Source organism: Colossoma macropomum, unplaced genomic scaffold (genome assembly GCF_904425465.1).
Source record: "Colossoma macropomum unplaced genomic scaffold, Colossoma_macropomum, whole genome shotgun sequence".
Classification (NCBI taxonomy): Eukaryota; Metazoa; Chordata; class Actinopteri; order Characiformes; family Serrasalmidae; genus Colossoma; species Colossoma macropomum.
This window is the reverse complement of record NW_023494798.1, coordinates 18932279-18956330: the sequence shown is the minus strand read 5'-3', so window position 1 is coordinate 18956330 and position 24052 is coordinate 18932279. Positions and strand designations below refer to the sequence as shown.

The window sequence follows — 24052 nt, the reverse complement described above, 5'->3', positions numbered from 1 at the left end:
GGTTCATGAGGGATTAAATTCCACTATTAATCTTTTCTTTTGTCTAATGGCCGGTTTGACTCAGATATTGGCCAGAGCTGTTGCTTTTAATATTGTCGGCATGCTTGCTGATCGAAGTGCTAAGCCGTATCTGTAGATTGCTTCCCATATACTGAAATGACATCACCCACAGCCGTTTGCTTTGAATGGGTTTAGAGAAAAGAACATGCACTGTTCAACCCAACAGTTGTCAAGGCAACAAAACTAATGAGTGAAATTCACTGCCTGAGGCTGAATGTGTTACACAGCCCTCAGTTTTAACACATGTTAAAGCAATTGAGCTACAGCCGACTTTAAACCACACACACCTCAGCCTCATTTGGGGTGACTGTCATTTTCAGAAATAAGCATGATTATTAAAAAAAAATATGTATGGCAAAATATGTTAAAGAAACCCTCTGTTGCACATTGTACATTCAGCTAATTTCATACATGACTGGAATATAATTGAAATTTAATTCATTAAATGTTTGCCAGGTAATTCTGAAGTCACAGTTTATTTTGTTTCCAGTCAAAACAGCCATTAAATGCAAGTTATTCATTTTTCAACATCAGAAAAAAGCAGAAAATATGTTTAAGAAAAAAATCACACAGAAACCACAACAACTAAATATGATATATTTTTCAGTATTTAGTGTTTCCACCCTTTACATTTCTTTATGGGAGACTTGGTTTCAGTTTTTTAAGGAAATCTGAAGTCTTAGACGTTGGTTACACTATCTGCTTCTCACAATTCAAGTAAATCCAAACACTTTCAGTGATGTAGATGTGTGCACTCTGGGGTGGTCAATCCGTTGTTCTGAGAACACCAGCAGCTTCTTTGTTTGATTTGCAAATTTTCTTCTTTTTTATCTTGTTCCTTTTCTCAGTAACAGTTTTTTTCATCTTTGAGAGATCTGAAAAAATTAAGCTCTATTCTTGCGCTTGGTTTTTTTTTCTATCTATCCTTCCACTGTGAGAATACAACTCACTGCTATGAGTCTGAAAGGATGTGTAGAAAAAAATCAAGCGCAAGAATAGAGCTTAATTTTCTCAGATCTCTCAAAGATGAAAACTTTAAGTGCTGTTTATCTGAAGGTCTTGCATGGTTATTAGGAGTCCCAATTTCTCTATATCTTTTAATCATTTTTTGAACTCCAGTTTTGGAAACTATTTTATGTTCATCTGCAAGTGGATTGTCTTATATCTTAATTCTTCAGAAATATCTCCTGAAAATGATTAACTTGTACTTAATTGCCATTTAAGTACCACTAATGTACTTAAATTTAAATAAATAGTAGGCAGTCTCTGACTCAGTAATGTAGACCTTCACGATGAAGTGAGTACAGAAAAAAAAGAAATGAGTTCAGAAAAAAGTACAGAAAAAAGAAATGTCATTTTGTGCAGAGGTGAATGTTATACAGTGCTTGTTTTTATTGATATGATCTAAATAAATGCATTGCAGATATTGAACATCACTATGAGCCCTATAGCTAAGAGCCAAAGACAGCCGAGTGGGCCGGTGGACATCACTTTTGTTGTGCGTGATGCTCGGGGGTACATACTGGGGTCAGAGGTCAGCAGCCTCCTGAGACAGCTCAATGTGGTGGAGTTCAGCTACTACCTGGGCTACCCTGTTCAGCAGATCGCAGAGCGTAAGTGTTTACTGACATGCACGTGCACCATCCTTCTACAGTCAGTGCAGCTGAGTGGATAAATGCAGTGGAAGGATCATTTTGACCCTGAAGATAATGGTGTATTTCTCTCATTAACAGCTTTCCACTATCCTGAGCTGAACACAACGCAGTTGCTGCGCTCCTCATGGGTGAGAACAGGTATGGCTGTGTTTCTTTATTTTTCTAAACTCTTATTCCTCCAGTAATAATGATGTTTAGGGATAATAAAAATTAATGCTCCTCTGAACGTTTTGTCTGAAGTACACACATCTGTTAGAATTGTGTTATAACACTGTATTCATTTAGCCTTCAAAGAGCGAGCTTTGGGTAAAAAAACTAAATTAATAAAGGTATTGTCTTTGCCATCTGTTACTTAATAAATCAATCAATCATCAATCAATCAATCAATCAGTTAATCCCCAAAAATCACCCATTGGCCATTTAGGCTGAAAAGGAATCGGAATTGGCCATGAAAATTTAGGATCAGTTACCACTAGTGTTGCTTTGTTTACTTGAGGAGTGTGCTGGTTGCTGTCCTAAATAATGACAGTTGGTTGTTTGTGTGTAGTGTTATTGGGGGTGATGGAGCAGCGTGTGAGTGATAGGATTTTCCAGGCAAAGATGGAGAGGAGACTGGCTCTGCTGCTGGGGGAAGGACTGGGCACAGGACGGCGTTTTAAAAGAGCCACCAGCATAGGCAACAACAGCGTGCAGGTAACATAACAGGAAGCAGTCCTCTGTCATGTAGCCCTCTGGTTTTTGTCCATATTGAAAAAGATAGCTTCACATTGTGGGTACATTTCATAAAGAATGGACTAATAGTAAACATCCAAAATTTCTGTGAATAAAATCCTGTTATATAAAACTTAAGAAGGTTTTTTTCCCTTCTCTTTTAATTTTTTGCCATTTCTGAGATTTTTCTTTTAGTTACAACAACGATGATATGCATGTGAGTCATTTGCCATATCTCCCTGCACCCTCTCTCTTGTGTGTGAGTAATAATGGAGACCCTCATTACGGAACTCTTCCTGCATGGATGTCCCCAGCCTCTCTGGCTTCTTAATGACTCTCTCTTTGTGGCCCCCTCTCAGCACCTGCTCTGCTCAGCGCATCCCCATTCCAAGAGTATCCATGGCAACACCTCCTATTCATCCCTGGGCTGTGGAGCCACTGGCTGACTCCTGTTTTCCCCCCACAGGCTGGCTAGCTGATACCAGATCAATTATTGAACACTCCTCACAGACAGCTAGAGTCATCCTCCAACCCAGTCTCTGTTCAGCCTGTGCTGAAAGAGATTTTCCCTGTTCCGTGGGGGGCACGGAGAGTGGGACAGTCCACATGCACAGCAAGGAGCTGTCAATGTGATTAAAGATCTGCCTAGTTTTACAGCAACCCCCCTCTAGCCTACACACACTGACCTTTTGGCTCACTCCAAACCTCTGCTGCTGTTGATACTGATCATGCATGTCCCAGTACTGTTCACTGTCCGTTAACGACCTAATTAACAGAGTGTGAATACGCCATAGAGTGACGGATAATACATGTCTAAATTTAGTGTGCGTTGAAGGAGATGTCAGCACAATGGGTGGAATTATGAATATGAAAGATTGCAGATAATTTAATTGGAATGTAGTTAATGGATTTTGTCTAGTTTAGAAATTATATGATTTTTATTAAATGCATCTAATTTAAAAGCTGATTGACTGAGACATGTTCAGAGCTTTTGGAAAATACTCAGTATACACACATATGGCTGCATACATAAAATGATATCTGGTTAAAAACCTTTGCACAATGCATGGAATAATCTTTGACCGTTTGCCATAGATTACTGTAATTCAGTGGCAGAACTGACCACTTGCAAAATTTTCTCCTGTCTCCTGCCTCCTTTATTTGCTGTTGCCTGTCTGTCAAACTTTCAGCTCAGAGCATCCATAGCACTTGTGCTAACTAAATAGTTCAGTAGCACAAAGAATTATTGAAATGCACACAGGAGGCAAACATGTTTGAGAACTGAAAAAATGTGAATGTAGGCCAATCTTAACTGTAAAGTAAGATCATATTTACATTAATTAAACCAGGGAAGTATTTTAATCCCTGTGCGTTAAAGCGCTAGGTTTTCATGTGTGATAAGGAAGAAGTTTGAGCGATGGGAGCTACCCCTTCTGACCTAATATTGGCCCTGCATTATATGCTGAGAAGGACATATCTTTTTCACTAGGTCTTTGCCGACATTTGCAAATTAACCACCTAAACGGCCAGGGGCCACCAGTGTGCCCAAACAAACTTCTATAATCTAGAAATAGCTCAGTTTGCATTGAGGTCCCTGTAGTTACTCAATAGCAAGGCTTAGTCTGTAACAAACCTGGGATTTTAATATATTTTAATATTTATCTTTACACAGAATGTTTATATTCACAAACATGAACACTGGAAGGCACTATTTAGTCTGATTGGTTTATCATGCTAACTGTCAACAGGTAAGTTAAAAGCTTTCTTGGCTAGCTAGCTGATCTTTATATTGGTCTGTGATGTTAGTTATCATTAGGGGTCATATTTGCTAACCTAGACAAAGTTACCTTAGGGCCTGTTTTGACATTGCCCTGTGGGTGTGGTCTTCCAACTAAAACATTTTCAGCAATTAAAACAAGCCTCCAGATGATCTGCAATATACATTCTTCAGTACCACCTTTCCGCCACCTTTTAGCCCAGTAATTCAGACTGATTTACTGCCAATGCCTTTCTCACTCAAGGTTTGTTCTGAGAAGTTTTTCCTTCACTTGATGGAAGATGCAGTGCTTAGCTGTTACTAGAGGCACCAGTGGTTATTTTGCAAATGGTCAGTTGTTTACTGCAGCTGATATTAAAAGTGAATTATTTTATTTTTTGAACGTTGGTATCATATTGTATTTTGACTCTGCTGCATGTTTTGCCTAACCACACGCTTCAAGCATGGTAAAATTATGGTTTATCGCTTTATTTTACCTCTCAGAGGTATCAGTTTTATGTATTTGCTGGGTGATCTAAATAGCAGGCAGACTACCGAATTGCCTAGTAACACAGACCCATCTCAGTGTTTCAGTTAGCTAGCACTTTAGGACAAGCTGGAAAGGGGGCTGGCTAGTCACAGCCCAGCAGTAAAAGTGCACTATGTAGGTCGAGTTCAGGTGAGGCCGAGTGCTGTCATCCTTTTCCACCCCAATAACGCCAGAGACTGCCTGAGTGTTAAACCCAGACAAGATGGCCAAGGTTCTACTTTCCAGCACTCACTAGCCTAACGCTCCCATTCTGTCTTTATACACTTCATTTTATATGTTGATTATTGCAGGCATATGTTTGTATTCACTTGCAGATAAATGTATAAAATTGTTCTAAAGTGCTAGTCCTGTGTAACTTTTCTCAAATAGTGCCTTCAAATAATGAATAAAAAGCTAGGAACCTGAAAAAATGAAATGAATATGTTGTAGATGTGTCCAGAATGATGACTGAAGCTGTAAATAATTCTAAAATAACATAGACAGCTGTAAGCCATCAATAATGAAGTTAATTAATAGTTAATATCTTGAATGTCTTGTTTTTCTAGTGTGCATCAAATCTCAAGTAAGAAACCTATAAATTTTATTTTAAAAGGTAGATAGTTGCAGTATGTTATTTACCGTTTAATAACTTCTTATTGTTCCCGAAATACTTGAAATGTTAAATAAAGCATCCATTTAAAGTCAACGTGAATCAGAAATCATAACTCATTTTCTTTATGAACCGTAACATATTTATGAGTGAAGCATGTTATCAGGGAGAGTCTCTGAGTATTTTGTTTGATCGTTGGTGGGGTGATTGGGAGGGGAGGTGAAACATGATTTTATTTGTTAATATTATGTTCTTCAACCACTGATACATGTTGATGTAACATGTTGGAGGCGAACAAAAGTCATTACATTTTGATCAAAGACAGCAGAAGAATAAGATTTTTTTTAATTTTGTCTTTTACATGATATGAGATGATCTAGTATGACCAGGGTTGTTAAATAACCAGGTGCAAAAAGGTCAATTTTGATTTGAGGTTGATTTTAACTATTCATTGTAGAGGCTATTGTTGTATATAAAACAAATTATTAATAAGTGATCCCTAATTTCAGTGATGAGTAATTCCAGCCTTTTACAGCCTTAACAGTATTATATAAATTGTTGAATTATGTGTTTGATCTGACCACAGATTGTACAGACCACACGGCTAACAGGGCCGGATAACCCTCTGGAGATGATCTACTTTGTGGAAGGTGCTAACGGTGAGAGGCTACCTGCTGTCACCACAGCTAACCTGCTGAACAAACTGGATGTCCAGCGTGCCGCTATAGTGCTTGGATACCGTATCCAGGGCATCCTGGCCCAGCGTGAGTCTTCACCCAAAAACACATTACTCTCACTTCATGGAGGGAACTGGAAATAGAAGAGACTGAGAAATGAGTTCTCCGCATGAACCCTTTCATGGAGCCCTTCTCAGTTGTTTTTAATCAAATGATCATAACTAGTCCTCTGACCGCAGTGCGAGTTGGCAGTGGTATTTGAAAAGTGAATGCTTGAGTTCTTCTCACTGTAAACATCAAAGACGAGGGTTTAATGAGCATGTCCTCCAGAGAGCTCGGCCGCTTTATCTGACACTGTTTGTGCTGGCAGACTTTCAGCTGCTTCACCTACAGCAAAAAAAAAATATATCTACCTTCATTAGACTTAATGAAGCTATTTCCTGTTGTATAACAGCAAAGTATCCGGAGGCCTGAGGCACTTCTCTGTCTCTGAGCATTGTTTACCTCACTGTGCTACTAAAGGACCAGTTCACAAACTTTACTATAATTCACTTGGCATCACAGTCAGTACAGCTCAAGGTTTTGGCATGTACTATCCAGTTATGCAATATTATACTGCACTTGTGTCTATTCACATTATGTAACCCTGCTTTAACTTAGGTGATCAACAATGTGAAATCTAACTTCTGAGTGAATGTATTATTAGGGAAATTTTGCCCACTTAAAAAATAAAAATGTATGACATGAAAAATTATACAAAAAGGCCAAAATTGATCATGAAAAAGTAAAAATACCAAAAAATTATGACCAGAAAATTATTCTGTCTCCTTTTGTCAGGTTAAAGGTGAGTTGATTTTCTAGGGAAAACTTACCAAGTCAGAGTAGTAATTTAATGCCTCTAAAAGTTACCTCACAGCAAAGTATTACATGAAATGGTTGTGAATATGCTCCCTAATGCTTGAGACACTGTTTTTAAATAAAACAACATATTTTTTCAATCTATTGATGGTGGAGAGATATGTGCAGGGTATAGCACCAAAAAATGTTTTCCCAGACTTACCACTATTTTACCATCAGCAAACATTACATATAAATAGAAAAATAAAATGGTAATAAAATAGTAAATAGATAGCTTGTGTTTGATTGTAGATATCACAGCCCCTAGTTCTTATTACCACCATTGTAAAGGAATCTGAGTCTGTAAGTTTTTCTACAACAAACCATTTCACATCAAACAACAAATCAGTTTGGTGAGAGGGCTTTTAACTACTATTTCTAGTGAGAATAGGCCTGACTATAAAGACTGGCTTTTCAACAAGAAAACTTTTTTTTTATTCCCTTGTTCCTGTGTCATTCAATAGCATAAATAAGAGGTTTCAGTTTTGATTTCAATCAAGAAGTTTTATTTTGGTGCATCACATTATGTAATCATGTTTCTGCTTTCTTTTAATATCTTGCTCTGCATGTGCAGCTGTGGAGAAGCAGGCGTCGTCACCCTCTGAGACGGAGAACGCCAACACATGGATTATAGTAGGAGTGGTGGTGCCTGTGCTGGTGGTGGTGATTATCATAACCATACTGTACTGGAAACTGTGCCGCACAGATAAACTAGAGTTTCAGCCGGACACCATGAGCACCGTCCAGCAGAGGCAGAAGGTATGAGTGTGGAGATTGCCTTCTTTAAACCCCTTAAACTATTGGCTTATTATTCATGTATTTATATTCAGTAACTACTATGAAACGTATACATAGGTTATTGGTACAGTCCTGTCCTTTTAGTTTTGTTTTGTAATACAAGCGCAGAGGAGTGTGACAAAAGCAAAAGCATTTGTTGCAGCGTCTGCGTTGTTGTTTGGCTTGTCTGCTGAATTGTGTTAATGAGGGCCAGATAGAGCTAATCAGTACATGGGCTCCTGTGTGTCTCTGCTCTGTCTGACTGCTGCTTATCTCATATCTGTGCGACTGATTTGGGCTACTCAGTGCCATTCCAGCCTCCGAGTTATTTTTGTATCTTTGAGATCAGACCAGAATTATTCTTGTTGGGTGAGGTCACATCTTAGTTAAAGTACTTTGTTTGAACTGATTCTCTGGTGTTGCAGCTGAATGTTAGTAGCACGTATACACACATACACTGCTCATCAGAAGTCTAGAGACACGTAGATTTGTAATCTGTTTTGTCTAATTGGACAAGTAAATACACAAGGTTAAACTAAAGAGACGTATTTAAAGAACTGTAATTTCAGTATAAATGTGTAGGTTTCCCAGCAGGCTAGCTGATTTACTTGAGAAAATTATGGATGTAGAAAATGGATTTAGTTGTCCACGACAAGTCCTTGGAAAAGCTTGATGTCAAGCCCTGCACAGTGTGCATTTTCGGCCCTTGTTGTGACGTCTCATCAGCACAACTTTTTGGTTGTTACCTTTAGGTCAACAGATTTTAAGTGTGCCTTTAATCATAGTTTGGAAAAAAAAACTGCCATAAATGTGTATTATAGTTTAGCAAATAGGCAATTGCTATACAAAACATTGGGTATTTTCCTGTCCTTACACATGGATGACAAGTAGAGATGAAAGCTGAAAATGTGAAAAAATAATTTGCTTCTGGTAGCGGCTGATTTCGGTAAGTGAACTTTTAACCATGCAAATTTGTGGACCATAGAAATGTAAGCCAATAGAAAACATGCGAGAGGTGCTGTGGTCTCTTCTTTCTTAAAAAAGCTGGTTCTTAGTCAGCTTGTTGCTCGCAGTATTATAGCTATATAGGACACTGCTGTTTACTGAACTATACATTCCCTCCAAAAAAATATCACATCAGCACAATAATTTCTATAATGTCATAGTACAGCTGTACTCTCTTATTCTCTGCTATGGCCAGAGTCTTCTGTTCTCTCTCTCTCTCTCTCATTCCCCCCACATGCTCATATACACTGTTGCTGGTATTATACAGCCATGTACTTATGCAGTGCAGATTAACTGCTCTAATTTAACCACATTTTAACTAAAGAGCACGCTCTCAACACACCCTGCATCTGCCCCCACTCAAGAGCACATACTCACAGTACATACCACGTGTGTGCTCTCAAACTCCTCATGGAGTACACTTCCAAGACACTCCAGTTCTGCCCTCTTCCAACCCTTTTATTTTCTAATAGCCGCACAGCTGCACGACCCCTTGCTGAACTTGATGTCATTGTTACCATTTAAGCCCTGTTTTTAAGTGTTCTTTTCCACAGTTTTGAGTTCAGCTCTTGACTTCAACTCTTATTCATTCACCTTGAAGAGTCAGCTTTGGTGCTGGTAGTTTGACATTGGTTTGTGGTACCTTACTGTGTCGTCTTATTATTTCATAATTGCAGTTTTAATTTATTGCATTATGTATCACAGTTGCAGTATGTAGTAATGTATTCGCAATGTTAGTATTTTGTACATATTATGCAACTCTAGTTTGTGGTTGCAGTTTTGTTAGTGATAGTAAGCGCCATTGGGTCTGTTGCCATCGTCTTACGTCTTTCACTCCATTTCATTCTTCTCACCCTGTCATTGATCTGGTTTCCTTTACCCTTTATCTCTCTCTCTCTCACCACATTTTCACCTCCGATCACCATCCAGTCCACAGCTTCATTACAGAAATCCATACCCTCAATCCAGAGGTCAATGACCCCAGTCAAGAGCAGAAAACTAGTAGTAGTAGAGAGCAGTGAGGAGGAGGAGGAGGAGGAGGAGGAGGAGGAGGAGGAAGAAGAAGAGGAAGAAGAAGAGGAAGAGGAGGAGGAAGAGGAAGAAGAAGAAGAAGAAGAAGAGGAGGAGGAGGAGGAAGAAGAAAGGAAAAAAGAGAAGGTAGAGGGTGGTGGAAAAGCAGTTCACTGAAGTAGATCTATCTATGGTCCGCTCACAAATGTGTTTATTCATAGCAACTTTTGCTTGATTAGACAAACTTTATAGAGCATTGACAAAAAGCCCATTCAAGTCAATGAGAAATTGTAGAATGTAATTATTTCTCTCGAAATACCTAAATGTTTCTCATGGACCACTACAGTGTTAGTTTCCCTACATAATGTTGAGCTTTCCAGTAAAATGTGCTATCAAGGTGAAGAATGTTGTAGCAAATGGAAACTAGGCAGGCTGGAAGCAACAATGTCAGTGAATTTGTCCATGCTAATGTTAACTCAACAAAAGAATGCATGCAAAATAAAAAAATATTTGATGTTAATAATATGCTTTTAGTGTAGGTACCGTAACAAAAACAAGTTCTGTGTTACAGTTTCTCATTAAGTTAAACACTTGTCCAATCTAACAACATTTGCTATGAAAGAATGTATTTTGTGGGCAGAGCATGGGTCAGTGAATTGTTTTTAGAGTCTTTAGCAAGTCTCCCTCACAGACTCACAGTAGTGCAGCAGTAGTTTATATTAGAACACCAGGAAAATATACTCTGCCACCCAGCAAGTGGTATCTTTTCTCTTTTTTATAGCCGTTTTAATCCTGCTTAGTCCCTGGTTCTGCAGTATTGTAGTGGGCAGTTTGTGCTTTGTGCAGGAAATTAACATGTTTAAATGACAGCATGCAGAAGAGTGGAGCGGAAACATACCTGAATGTATGCCTTGCCTCCTTCCATACTTCAAAATCGAATCAGAAACCAGTTCCTGCTGCCAGGGGCATTAAGAGACAAGAAACCGTGGAATATGATGAGGAAGAAGAGGAGGAGGAGGAGGAAGAGGAAGAAGAGAGGAGGAAGAGGAAGAGGAAGAGGAAGAAAAGCCCAAAAAAGTGATCAAGAAAAAGTTAAAAGATTTGGTGGAAAAGTCAGAGGTACAGAAGTATAGGGGTAGAGCTAGCTTCCTTAAAATGCTATAGTTGGCTCTAGCCCTAGCTGTGTAGCGGGTAATCCCCTTGTCATAAAATTGATAACCGGAATTGGAAAAAATAATCTCAACCCCAGATGTGTATGAATGCTTCTTTGTAATCCCACCCCCCTCCATTTAGGCCTAAGTAGAGCATTCTAAACACTAACACTGGCCTACATTTGGTCCCTATTTACACAGGGAAGAGGCAGTTTTTATTGTATTCAGCTTTTGTCCTATTTCTAAACAGCCTGATTTACATTCAAAAGAGACTGAGCCAAAAGAGATAACTGTATACGCTCCCTGATGATTGGTGGATTAGCACATTTTCAAGAAGGAAAGCTGGTCACTAACTTTCTGTCTAAAAACAGCATCAGCTGAAATGCTAAAATACCATCTTTCCAAAAAAAAAGCACAAAGTTCTGGTTTTGTTTTTTGCAGTCGATGAATCTGCTGCACCTATTATGGTTGGGTTTTCTGTTCTCGACTGGTCCCTGGAGAGAGCCTGCAGGCATTAAGCAGCATTACAGTGCTTGTTCTGCTCATCTGGTCTGTTATCCTACTACACACAGACAGACAGGCAAGCAGGCAGGCCAGCATGCAGCACATTTAATTCATTACTGCCTGTCTGCCTCCTCAGCCATGCAGCCAGTACACTGAAAAAACATAAGGCACTGCATTTACTTGCACTTCATTTCCACATGAATGAAATCTGTTACAGCACAATTTTGTTTTTCATTTGACTTACTTTTGGCAATAACTGTGCTGATTAGGACTGCCACAACTACTCAATTAAACTTGATTATTCACTTAACAAAAAAATCATCATTTCAAACTTGGGTAAAATGATTCAATACAATACGATACAGTGGTGTCTTTATTCTGTACGTTCTTTGATACAGCAAAAGCAAGGAATGCCTGGAAGTCTTATGTTAATATGTTAATATTTAAAAATGCACTAGCCACTGGCTAATGTAAGTTTATGAGGATTATGCTTTTCCTCCCTGTTGCTCTTAGTAAAGATTTAAAGAGGAGGCGATATTTTTACAGGAGGGAAGGTCTGCCCTCATTTGCCAGCTTGGTTGTTTCATATATTTTTACTTCTGTAGCATAATCAGTATTAACATGAGTACTTTATTTGATCCATTGTAAATGTATTGCTCACTGCTTGTGCCTATTGAATGACGAGGCTCATATTGAACAGTACTCCAGCAAGAAACAATGTTTTAAAGCTGCTCTATGTATGATTTTTTTTTATTATTATTGAAAGAAGTAGCATTACTAAGTAAATGATATGATGGCTAGATCATTCACATACATCCTCAGAAGACACGTCCTTCACCAAGTTTTGACTGAGCTCTCTTTGAATTCTTTTTCAGTGCACTCACGATCATCAGATTCATCCACTTGGGAGGGGATGCGCAACCGATGTTACAAAATGTTCTTCCACACATTGTGTGCAATTACACTTTTCCACCAAAGAGGTCTCCAAATCCCCATAACGTACAGCTAAAAAAGACTTTTAAAGACTTCCTTATTTAGCTTTTTCCAATAGGATATTTTGAATTCTTTAAAAGTTTATGCATAGGTTGTTTTTATTCGGTTATCACATTCGTTATTGTTTGGCCTCCTTAAAAACTTTGATTGCTCGACTAATCATCAAAATAGTTTCTAGATTGTTTGATTATTAATTTAGTTGAAAGTAACAATCTTAGTGCCTTGTATTACACTTTATTCGTCTGGAAATGATGTACAGATTTAATTCAGTAAATTCCCTTTTTTTGTGTGCTCAAGCCACACCATCCATCTTTTTCCTTGTGTCTTTGTCTATCTGTTTATTCATTTATTTCTTTAACTCAATTTATTAATTTAATTTGTTTTCATTGTTTCTGTCTTTGAACCTAGACAGTGTAATTTGGTAAACCAAGATCAAAAGCATTTGGATACTTTTCCATGCATTCCTACATTCACACTGCAGAACGTCTCTGAATGAGCTGGACTGAAGCCTGGCCTGATTCTGTCTCAAACCCTGTGCTCCTCTTGGTGCTTTCTCCTAAAGTAAACACCAGATTGTGAAAGTCTTTCATCCTTCTCCCACCTTTTAGTCCCTTTCTGTCCACCTTTCCCTCTCCACACATCTCTGTTATTTCCATCCTTCCATATTAACTCCTGCCTCTCTCTCCTCTGCACTGCCGCTCTGCAGCTGCAGGCTCCTAGCGTGAAGGGCTTCGACTTTGCCAAGCTGCACCTGGGCCAGCACAGTAAGGATGACCTCATGGTGATTCAGGAGCCGTTACCGCTGCCAGTGTCCGCTAAGGAGCCAAGCGCTGCTGAAAATGCAGAGGCATCCACACCCAAATCCAAAGGCTCCTCCACCAAAGCCTCAAGAAACAGCCAGCAAAGGAAAGGACGGTGAGTGAACAGGAGTGAATAAATACAGAAAAGTTATATTCAAAGTAACTCAATTCACAGTAACAGGAAAGTGCAATAAAATTATAAGGATGAAACTAACTTTAATGGACTTCACGTTTTGTTGCCCATGGTATAACCTATGCTAGTCATGCCTGTGACATGCCACTAAAAAACATAAAATTACATAAATAAAAACATATTATGGAACCAAAAGCTTATGCCGTGACTAGGTAGCATGGCCTTTTATGTAAATACCTGGCACAAATCAGAAAAAATGGAAAAGCCTCTTTTTGTTTTGATGCTTTTGAGCTGTGGAACTTAGTGAATGAATCTTTAACGTATAAAGTTCTGCCTTTCTGTATTTATCTTTTTACACTTACCTGTTATTGTCTCAGTTTATTCTAGTGAATACTGTATTCAGCTTTATTTTCTTTTACTGGTACTGGACTTCACTTATCTGTACAGGACTTTGAGTTGCTACCTGTATGAAAGTGGTCTATAATGTTTATTGTTTATTACTATTATTATTATTATTATTATTATTATTATTGTAAGCTTTTATATAGCAACAAAACAGTCACTTACAGTTAGACTAGTACTAGGAGCTTTAACTGAGAATTCTTAGTTGATAGAACAGGCCAGTAAAAAAAAAATGGAGGTTTTATTTTTGTCTGTAGGCTTTTTTCTCAGTATCAGAAACTATCATTATGATATAGGCTTACATCCTAAGTATGAATACAAACAAGGCCATCCTCTAGAAGAGGAGTGTCAAACTCAACCACTAAAAGGGCCATATTAAAAAATCTCAGTAAATCCGTGGGCCAGCTGTGCTTTTACTTCATTTACTTAACATTTTGCCATGACCCAAATGGACCATTGTTTATTCAAAATATACCAAAACTGCAACAGCAAAATAGGCACTGACATCATATTCATACATTGGCCTGTGGATAAATAAAAATAAAGTGAAGAGAGAAAAAAAACACTCCTTATTCTTCACAATTTACTAAAACCGGGCAGTGTTAACCCCATGCATTGCATAATAAGACTGTTTCTGAACTAACAGTCTTGTTTTGACGTAAACATGTTATTTCCAGTTATTGGCATGTGTTGGAATGACCCCCTGTTGCAATGAAGCGGTGTGTATGACAGCAAAAAATCCATCTCTTCTAATGCTCTTCTCTGATTTGCTAATGCGTTTTGCAAAGTATAATGCTCATATTAAAACAACACATGTTCATCGATTTTCAGAGAGGAATCCCATCAATAGTGAGATCCCTGTAAATCAATAAAAGTCTTTTTAAAAGGGCTTTCATCTAGCCCTCAGATCAATAGTTCATGCATTACAGTAATGGCATGAAGCAAAGGCTGGGTGCATTCATCATCCTAACTGACAAACATGGCCTGCGTCATGCAATTTTTCTGTTTCTGCAAAAAGATGGAGTGGAATGATTCAGAAATATCCAACATATACAGAAATGGTCTTAATGGTCAAAACTGGAGGTAACATTTACTCATGATATGTTAAATTATATTGGGTATAGGTATATTACAAATCACAACTGTTTAAGTCTACTGTAAATAGTGACTCTGCTGGTTGCCCTTTTGCCATTTTGAAGTAGCTTTAAATCTGCTACAGAACTGTGTGTGTAATGGTAGACCTTCAGAAATGACTCTGTAGACCTAACTAATGAACTTTTGGTGCTTATTAGTCATATTTTAATTGAGAGGCAGTCTTTGGGCTTGACAGAAGTAGGTCAGCTTCCCCTTGCATCTTCCCTCATGATCAGCCTCATAAAAGTTGAATTGGCGCTAAATTGTGTTGTCCATCAAAATGTTGGGGGTGAGGAAAGATTTGAGCTGGTTCTTGTCTGGGGCACATTTAAGCTAATGCAAAATTGTTTTATAATGCAAGAGGGGAAATGTGGTAATTATAAATTGCTCAGCAGATGTTGCTGAACTTGATTAACTCTCTGAGTTTAATAATCAGAATCTAAATCAGGAATCATTACTAATTCACAGTCAATTACAATATCAGAATAAATACATGCACTTGATTTGAATTCTGTATTCTGTAACCCTTTGGACCATATCAGTGAAAATTATTCTCAAATCATGTCTTTGTTCTCAAAAGCAGCTTTCCAGCTTTTCGAGATCACTACCACCAGCCGTCTTTTACTGAATGTATGTAAATCATTTTGCTGTGGGCTGTATTTTGTAGGATTTCCCCTTCGGACGGCGATTCAGTGGGCAGTGATCCGTCCAGTGATAAAGAGTCTCCCAAAGAGAACCCGAGACTGCCCAGTGACTCCAAGCAGCCTCGCAAGATGGCCACTAACGGATTGAATGGCAAGTTAACCGGCTCCAATTACCATTTCACAGTAGTCATGAAGACATACTTGGGAGAAAATGAGACCATCTCTTTGCTCCTGAGAAAAAAATGTGGTGAACAAAGAAAGGGAAGTTACATTAAGGACAGACAGAGAAAGAGCAAGGAAGGACTTTAAAAAAAAACATACATAGTGAGACTGATTGAATCTGTGTTGGAAGTGGAGGAAAATATGTACCTATATTTTGTTATATTCAAAATATGTGAGGTAGATGTCTGTATGTGATATTTTCTCATACTGGAGTAAAAAAGTACATATTTCCTCATATCTTAAATATACATGCAGTAGATGTCAACATATGTAATCTCTTACAAAAGAAAATATATGTACATTCATTTCCTTATTATACAAAATATATGTGGAACAAATGTCAATATGTATCATGTAGTTTCATACAGACAAATATATGTACATATATGTATATATATAATCTTCACATCCCAAACATATGTGCAATATATGTCAATATACACTCACCAAGCATGTTATTAGGAACACCTATACACCTACTCATTCATACCATTATTTGATCAGCCAATCGTGTGGCAGCAGTGCAGTGCATAACATTGTGCAGATATCAGCCAGTAGCCTTAATGTGCACATCAACCATCAGAAAGGGGGAATAATGTGATTTTGATTTTGGCATGATTGTTGGAGCCAGATAGGCTGCTTTGAGTATTTTTTATAAATGCTGATCTGGAATTTTCATGCGCAACACTTTCTAGAGTTTATGCAGAATGTTAAAAATATATATGTCCAGTGAGCAGCAGTTCTACAGACAGAAATGCCTTGTTGATGAGAGAGATCAACAAAGAATGGCCTATCTGGTTCATGCTGACAGAAAGGCTACGATAACTCAGATAACCACTCTGTACAATTGTGGTGAGCAGAAAGGCATCTCAGAATGCACAACATGTCGAACTTTGAGAGCAGAAGACCATGTCAAGTTCCACTTCTGTCAGCCAAGAACAGAAAGCTGAGGCTGCAGTGGGCACAGGGTCGCCAAAACTGGACAGTTGAAGACTGGAAGAACATTGTAACGTCCTGTCTTGTTCCACTTTGCCCTTCCCTGTTTGTGTTTGTATCTGCCTTTTTTATCTTCCCTCGTGTGTCTTTTGTTTATGTAGGTCATGTGCTTTTGTTGTTTTGGCCTGTGTCTCTTCCCTGGTCCTGCCCCCTGGTCATCTGTCCCACCTATCTCTAGTCTGTAGCCCTGCCCTCTAATTAGTCCTAGGTGTTTCTTGTTTCTCCTCAGTGTATTTATACCCTTGTGTGTGCTAAATCCTTTTGTCTTGCATTGTCGGTGTGACAGCTTTGTTTGTTGTTCCCTTGGTCTAGTTTTCTGCAGTCTTGTTTCTGATTTTGAGTTGTTTAGTTTGTCTTCCTTTGTGTTTAGTTTTGTTGTGCTCTGTTTGCTTTCCCTCTTTTTGTTGCATCATGGACTTATCTGCTCTACTCACCTCTGCTACTCAGTTTCTGGGCTCTAAGATCAGATTAAAAAATCTAATTAAAAAAAAGCAACTCACACTTGCATCCAGCCTCATCGCCTCAAACATTACAAACATAGCCTGGTCTGATGAATCTTGATTTGTGCTGAGGCACACAGATGATAGGGTCACAATTTGGTGCCGACAGCATGAATCTGTGGACCCTATCTGCCTTTGTGTTCATAGTCCAGGCTGGAGGTGATGGTGTAATGATGTGGAGAATGTTTTCTTAGCATGTTTTGGGCCCGTTAATTGAGTATCGTTGACCCTGTGCACCCCTTCCTGGCCACAGTTTACCCATCTTCTAATGGCTGTTTTTATACTTCATTATAAGCTGTTTCCATTAACATGACAGTGAGTTCGGTATTCTTCAGTAACCTACCCAGTCACTAGATCTATACCCAGTAGGAAATCTTTGAGATTTGGTAGAACCGAACATTTGCAGCATGGAGGTACGCCTAAAAAGAAATCTGCAGAAATTAATGGAACAGATTCTCAGAAGAATATTTCCAGCATCTTGTGGAATCCATGCCACGAAAAATGGAGGCTGTTTTGAGAGCAAGGGGAAGCCCTACCCAGTATTAGTGTAGTGTTCCCAGTAAAGTGGTTGGTGGGGGTATGTGATGCATTCTCTTACAGATAAAAACATATGTACATATATTTCCTTAGATCCAAAATATATATGTAACAGGTGTCACTATGTATGATATATTCTCATACAGAAGGCAAATGTATGTACATATGTTTTTTCTTATCACAAATATACATTAAATTAATGTTAATATATGAGATACCGTCTCTTACAGAAGAAGACGTATGTCTACAGTTTCCTTACATCCAAAAAAATATGTGCGACAAATGTCTATCCATGATATTCCCACACAGAAGACAAATGCATGTACATATATTTCCTCATATCCAAAATATATGTACAATAGATGTCACAGATGTTATATTTTAACCCTGAAATTCCAAATGGCTTTGTTTGTTCTTGGATTTCTTAAGAATGCTTCAATATGAGATATATTAATCTCAAATTGTTGCTTGATCTGTTTATAAGCCCCACCCCCGACATTCCCCCCTCCCCTCATTTTCCCACTCAGCCAGTGTTCATTAATCCTCAGTGATAAAGAATAAGCTCATCCTGCTCTTCACTTTTTACTCTCTCCTATACTATCCCTCTTTTCCTGATAACCAAAGGTGCTCTTGCAGATCTATAGTGTGACTGACCAAATTACTCTTATTGACCCTGGAACCTAGATTGGCCTCCATCTTTTTCCAGTCATTCATACTAGTTTTGTCTAATGGCCACACATTTTGTACTGTTGCCTCCTTTCACCTCTCTTTCATTGTCCCCCATGCACTTTTTTGATTTTGCTTATATGAGCCAAGATACTGTAAAGTACTGTTCAACAAGCATTTCATTCTATTCTCATGTTCATATTAGTCATGCAGTAAAAATAGGCTCTATAGTGTTTACAAAAGGTCCATAACTGGCTTTCTTTGTATCTCTCTCTCTCTTACTCTCTCCCTTTCGTCTGTTGTGGCTCTCAGGGAGAAATAGGATTGGTAAGAACATCTCTGGTCTGTAATGTAGAGCTAGTGTAGTTTGAGTAGCAGTTACTGTGTTTTCATCCTATTATATGATTTGCACATCTTGATCTGCACATCATATTCATTAATAGTCCAATCCTTTGTAAGCTGCTGTTTTTAGTAGTTAGTAATTTTGCATCTGTTTTAGGATCTTCATAGTTTTTCTGATATCCTACTTGAGCATGCAGATCTTGTTGTAGAACCTGAAAACTTACGGTTATTTAGTGCTATTTTATCTGTAATACTGAACATTGTGTCTGCTAACTGATCCCTCATCCTTACTCATGTGCACATGTGCTAGGTTAGCAGATGTTTCACCTTAATTGAAAGTCAGTACCCATAGAGTTACAGCAGACACTGCCCCCTGCTGGAATGGAAAGGCACCTGCAGTACTTTGAAGAAGGGGTGTTACTCTGTCATCTGAATGAGACACGCTTTGTACATGTCAGTTTATGTCTTGTATTTAAGTAATGTTGACAGGTAAAGTCCTCACCTGGCACTGAGCATATCCATCATGCTTTGCGGTTTATATTCCTAGTTTTGATGTGACAGCATTAAAATCAAACCTTGCTCCCTGTAGGTCCTCCTCCACTGAATGGTGTAGATGAGCAGGTGTCCTCAGCCTCCATCTTTGAGCATGTGGACCGGATGTCCCGCTCGGTGGACGGTGCCAACAAACGCTTGTCCAGCAAGATCCAGCTGATCGCCATGCAGCCCATGCCTGCTTTACCCTTACCTAACCCTGCAGTCACTGACAAGGCTGCCGAGAACACCAAGATCACCAAGGAGGTGTGCTAAACTTAATTTCTATCAATAATCTATCAATAATTCATTAGCAGATCCTTTAGGATATCTCTACTGCTATAAAACAGCGGAGGTCCAGTTGAGAATTGCATTCCTTAATTCTTAACTCCTTCCTGAAGTTAAATACAGGACTTTTAAAGCAGGGTGACCACACTTACTTACCCATTTGAGCTGGGTATGCTGGTACTGTTAATTGTTAGTAAATGTCATTAGAATTTTAGTACAGACTTACATCTGTCATTGTGCTATACTATGTAAATGTCATTATACACAGTGCTTTGCAAAAGTCAGGCATTTCTTATTTATTTAATGTTCAGTATTAACAGCCATTGAGTACAGGTTATCCACTTTTCAGGAGATATTGCTAAGGATACAAGACAGTTCACTTGCATAAGGAAGGGGAAAGTCAGAGGAAAATAAGTCAGACGAGTTTCCAAAACTAGAGTTAACACAGAAAATCAAGCTCCACTCTTGCTTCAGTTCTGAAAAAAATCCCCAGGTGTTTCTGTTCATCCTTCCACTGTGAGAAGATAACTCAACACTATGGGTCTGAAAGTGTAGCTGCCAAGAAGCTGTTAGAAAAGGAAATAGAAAAAAAACAAGAAAGTTTACAAATCAAAGATGATGCTGGTGTTCCCAGAACAATGGGCAAACCACCCCAGAGCCCAGACCTCAACATCACTGAATGTGTTTTTGGATTACTTGGATTGTAAGAAGCAGAAAATGCAACCAACTTCTAAGACTGAACTTCAGAGGTGTGGAAAAATGTCCCTGCAGATTTCTTTGAAAAAGCAAGTCTCCTGAAAAGAATGGAGTGAAGCTATAAACACTCTAATACTGACAAAAATGTATATTATATTTAGTTGTTGAGGCTTCTGTCATTTTCTCTTAAATATACATGTTCTACTTTTTTTCCTGATCCTCAAAAATGAATAATTTGTACTTCATGATTGTTTTGACTGAAAATTAAATAAATGAAATTTTGACTTTTGCAGAATACTGTAATTACTTAATTACTGTAATTGATTATATTATAGTTAGTTACATAATGAATTACATTTATATCTGATTTACATTTTGTGTTGGTTCGAGCCAACACAGTGGCAAAATATGACAAATGTAAATATCTCTTCTTCTATTACAAATACTTTAACAGAATTTTCACACTTTTACACTTGATATTAATCAGTTAAATTAGATTAGTTAAATATTTCATATCAGATTTCAACATGTTTTTGTTATTTCAGCGAAATAACTCAGTTCTGTTTCTTGACTCTGTTCCCTATTCAGATCCAAGTTGCTCTGAGACAAAAGTCTGAGATCGAGCACCATCGTAATAAGATCCGCCTAAGGGCCAAGAGGAAAGGCCACTATGACTTCCCTGCCATGGATGATATCATTGACGGCCTGGGTGACCCCAAAGAGCAGGACCGCATCTACCAGAAGGCTCAGATGCAGATTGATAAGATCCTGGACCCTGACATCCACATGCCCCCTCTCTATACCGAGCCCAAGAAAAGGTTGGAAAGCACATGGACAACAGCTAAATAGTACTGCATTTATATATTTAAAGAAGAATTGAAATACAGATATACTGGGCTCATAATTTGTAGATTCATCCACTGTGTGTGTGTGTTTTCAGTGGCAGAGAGAGGCGTTCACCCAGACAGAGGAAGAAGCAGCAGATGAATGGAGATCTGGTAGATGCAGACAGAGACAGACTCATCACCACAGACAGTGATGGCACATATAAGAAATACCCTGGAGTCAACAACATAGCATATGTGGTCAGTCTACTAATTACAATTTCTGTGCTTAGCATTTTCTCTTCCCTTTTCCCTTTCATTTCAAAATGTAGTCTAACTAATAAATAGTAGTATATAACTCGGTCTGTTTTGAATTCTTTGCTTCTATAAGTTCACAGAAACTTACACATTTGCATGTATCCACCTTCAGCAGTTTAGCACTCCAGAAGTTATAAGGAGTATTTTAGCCTAGACTGCTTTTTGAATGATGCACAGCCAATCAGAGTGGAGTATATTTGCATATTTGCCTGTATCAGCCTAAAAGCAGTAGTAACAAAACAGCCTGTTTAATTCTAAGGGAGAAAAAGGGGTTAAAAATGTATAATCAGTTATGTGTAATGTATAATCTTGTGTAATCAGTTATGTTTTTGGTACCTAAACACACACATGTCATATAGAGACTTGAGGGAGAAAAATAAAGTAGACAGATGTTGGATATGGGCCCTTTAAAATAACAGTGCAGTGAAAAATCAAATTTACCAATTTTCCGCTTATCCCAAATTAGATCAAGACATGCTAAGTAGTGGAAACGTACAGGGGGTGTACAAAATAACACAAACACCAAATGAAGTACTCACTCATTAGCAGTTTTATGAGGTACACCTACTATATAAATGTACATTGTACATTTACACTTGCTGACTACAGTGCGGCACAATTCTTATAGCTCCTGTCTGTCCTGTCCAGTGGAAATGGACCAGCATAGGACCATCGTTGACCAGTTATTATTTAGGTCATATTTATTATTTCAAAATGGTAGTGGCATGTTAATTTGTGTTGCTCTGGTGTAAATGGGGTTTTAAACACTATACACTTACAAGTGAGCTTATTAGACACTTCATTAGGCCAACCTTGGTGGTACATTTTGTAGCTGTACAGCTGTACTATCAACCCCACTGGTCCACCACCCAAATAATATCTGGCCAGTTGTGGTCCTATGTTGGTCTTTTCTATTGATAGATGGGGAAGAGGGTAGCTGAGAAATTGTGCATTATCTGTAAACCTACAGTCAGTGACTATAAATCTACAAAATACACTTATACGGTTGGTGTATCTGATCTTTCAATATTTTTATGCCCCCTGTATATCCCATCAAGTAGCACTGTGCAAAAGCCATGCCAAAAATGATCACACAACTGTCTCAGGTCATCTCAAATAGTTCTGCATTTCTGGTTTCTGACACTGTATGACACACAGTTAACTATAGACAAAAGAATGTATATGTAGCAGCAACCTTAAAGCCATGTTTGTCAGTAGATATCAGCCAAACTGTTCTTTTAAGTCCCCATTTCTCCTCTGTCTCTTCCAGTCGGATCCAGACCAGGGCCCTGAACCACACAGCCCGTCCCCGACTGACGATGTGTTTCTGGGCCCAGTGTCACCCCCACCAGGCCATGCTCCACCTCCTCCACCCTACCTGCCCCCTCAGCCATCTATAGAAGAGGCCCGGCAGCAGATGCACTCCCTGCTGGATGATGCTTTTGCCCTGGTGTCCCCCTCTTCACAGGGCAGCAACGCTGGCATCACTCTACCTGGAGTGGGGATCAGTGGTGGACCCGCTGCACCCTCTAGCCCCCCATCCCGTGGTCCGCGACCCTGGGGCCCTTCTTACCCCGCCCTCAGCCCATTCTCTGGGGTAAGAGCCGCTCAACAGTTCAGAGTGATAAAATGAAGATATTGTTCTTCAAAGATTCCTTTAAGGTTTTGGCACAGTCTCTGCCTGCTGTGCATTCAGATCAATAGTTTGATCAATCGTCCCTTTGCAGCAGACACCTTAATTTTATTTTGAGTACAGTTTTGTGTAGGTCCTAGTAATACCACTACATGGCAGATTGCATTTGTATTTGTAATGAGCTTGTTGTTGTTGTTGCTGCTTTTATATATATTGGGGGTAGAATTACATTTCACTATATTTTTATTAGATTTTTTGTGTATAATGTAATGATTTCATATGCCAATGCTTTTATGTAAATGAAATGGATAGTAAAGTATTCTATTCTACTCATTACCTCAGAAACAATTCTTCTGGCTTTCTAAATACAGTTGTATGCAAAAGTTTGGGCCAAACTGCACGTTTCATAGATTTTCTAAGTGAAAATCAGTGAGACATCCTCTGCAGAGAACACACTTTAATACATTAGAAAAAAAAATAAAATAGTCTCTACAAAAGTTGCAGCATGATTTATTTTTCCAATATGTAAAACTCAACAAATAAATAAAATTGTGCACTAATTGTGCAGAAAAATACCATATTTCAGTGTGTTCTCTGTAGAGGATGTGTTAACTTGTTTTCACGTAGGAAGTCAACAAAATGTGTAATTAACCAGGCATGTTAAAACTTTTGCATACGACTGTACATGTTGGTTTAGCCAGTAGGGTATTTTTTTGTACAGCCCTGTTGGGAACTTTTGTTATAGCATTAAAACTTTTCCCCCCAAAGACTGCTGCATGCTCCTATCACATGTTGCATCAGGCAGAAAGTCATGGCCTGTAGCTTTACACTGTACTAATCTGGTAAAGTCGTTTCCATCTGTTACTCTTAAATGCCCCTTAACTCTGATCATTGGAGCTTGCACTGGGATTGGATAGTTTAAGGAAAAAAAAGTAATTTTATGAACTTGGCAATCAGAGTATGTATCCTATATTTCTACAGCTGGCTAGCAAATTGCTGAAGAGGCACAATCCAGGCAGCAGCAGGGGAGGGTCCCATTTGAAAAAGATT

At 38.6% G+C, this 24052-nt stretch overlaps 1 protein-coding gene across 1 annotated transcript in view; it reads left to right on the top strand.

Moving 5' to 3' along the window:
* si:ch211-1e14.1 (UPF0606 protein KIAA1549) overlaps positions 1-24052 on the top strand; it is a 63769-nt gene that overhangs the window by 34683 nt on the left and 5034 nt on the right. The window contains exons 7-17 of the mRNA XM_036585262.1: positions 1484-1673; positions 1794-1853; positions 2263-2408; positions 5908-6085; positions 7470-7654; positions 13043-13251; positions 15473-15600; positions 19302-19510; positions 20816-21045; positions 21168-21312; positions 22640-22966. Of these exons, the coding sequence (XP_036441155.1) occupies positions 1484-1673; positions 1794-1853; positions 2263-2408; positions 5908-6085; positions 7470-7654; positions 13043-13251; positions 15473-15600; positions 19302-19510; positions 20816-21045; positions 21168-21312; positions 22640-22966 (2007 nt within the window). The remainder of the gene's footprint in view (positions 1-1483; positions 1674-1793; positions 1854-2262; positions 2409-5907; positions 6086-7469; positions 7655-13042; positions 13252-15472; positions 15601-19301; positions 19511-20815; positions 21046-21167; positions 21313-22639; positions 22967-24052) is intronic.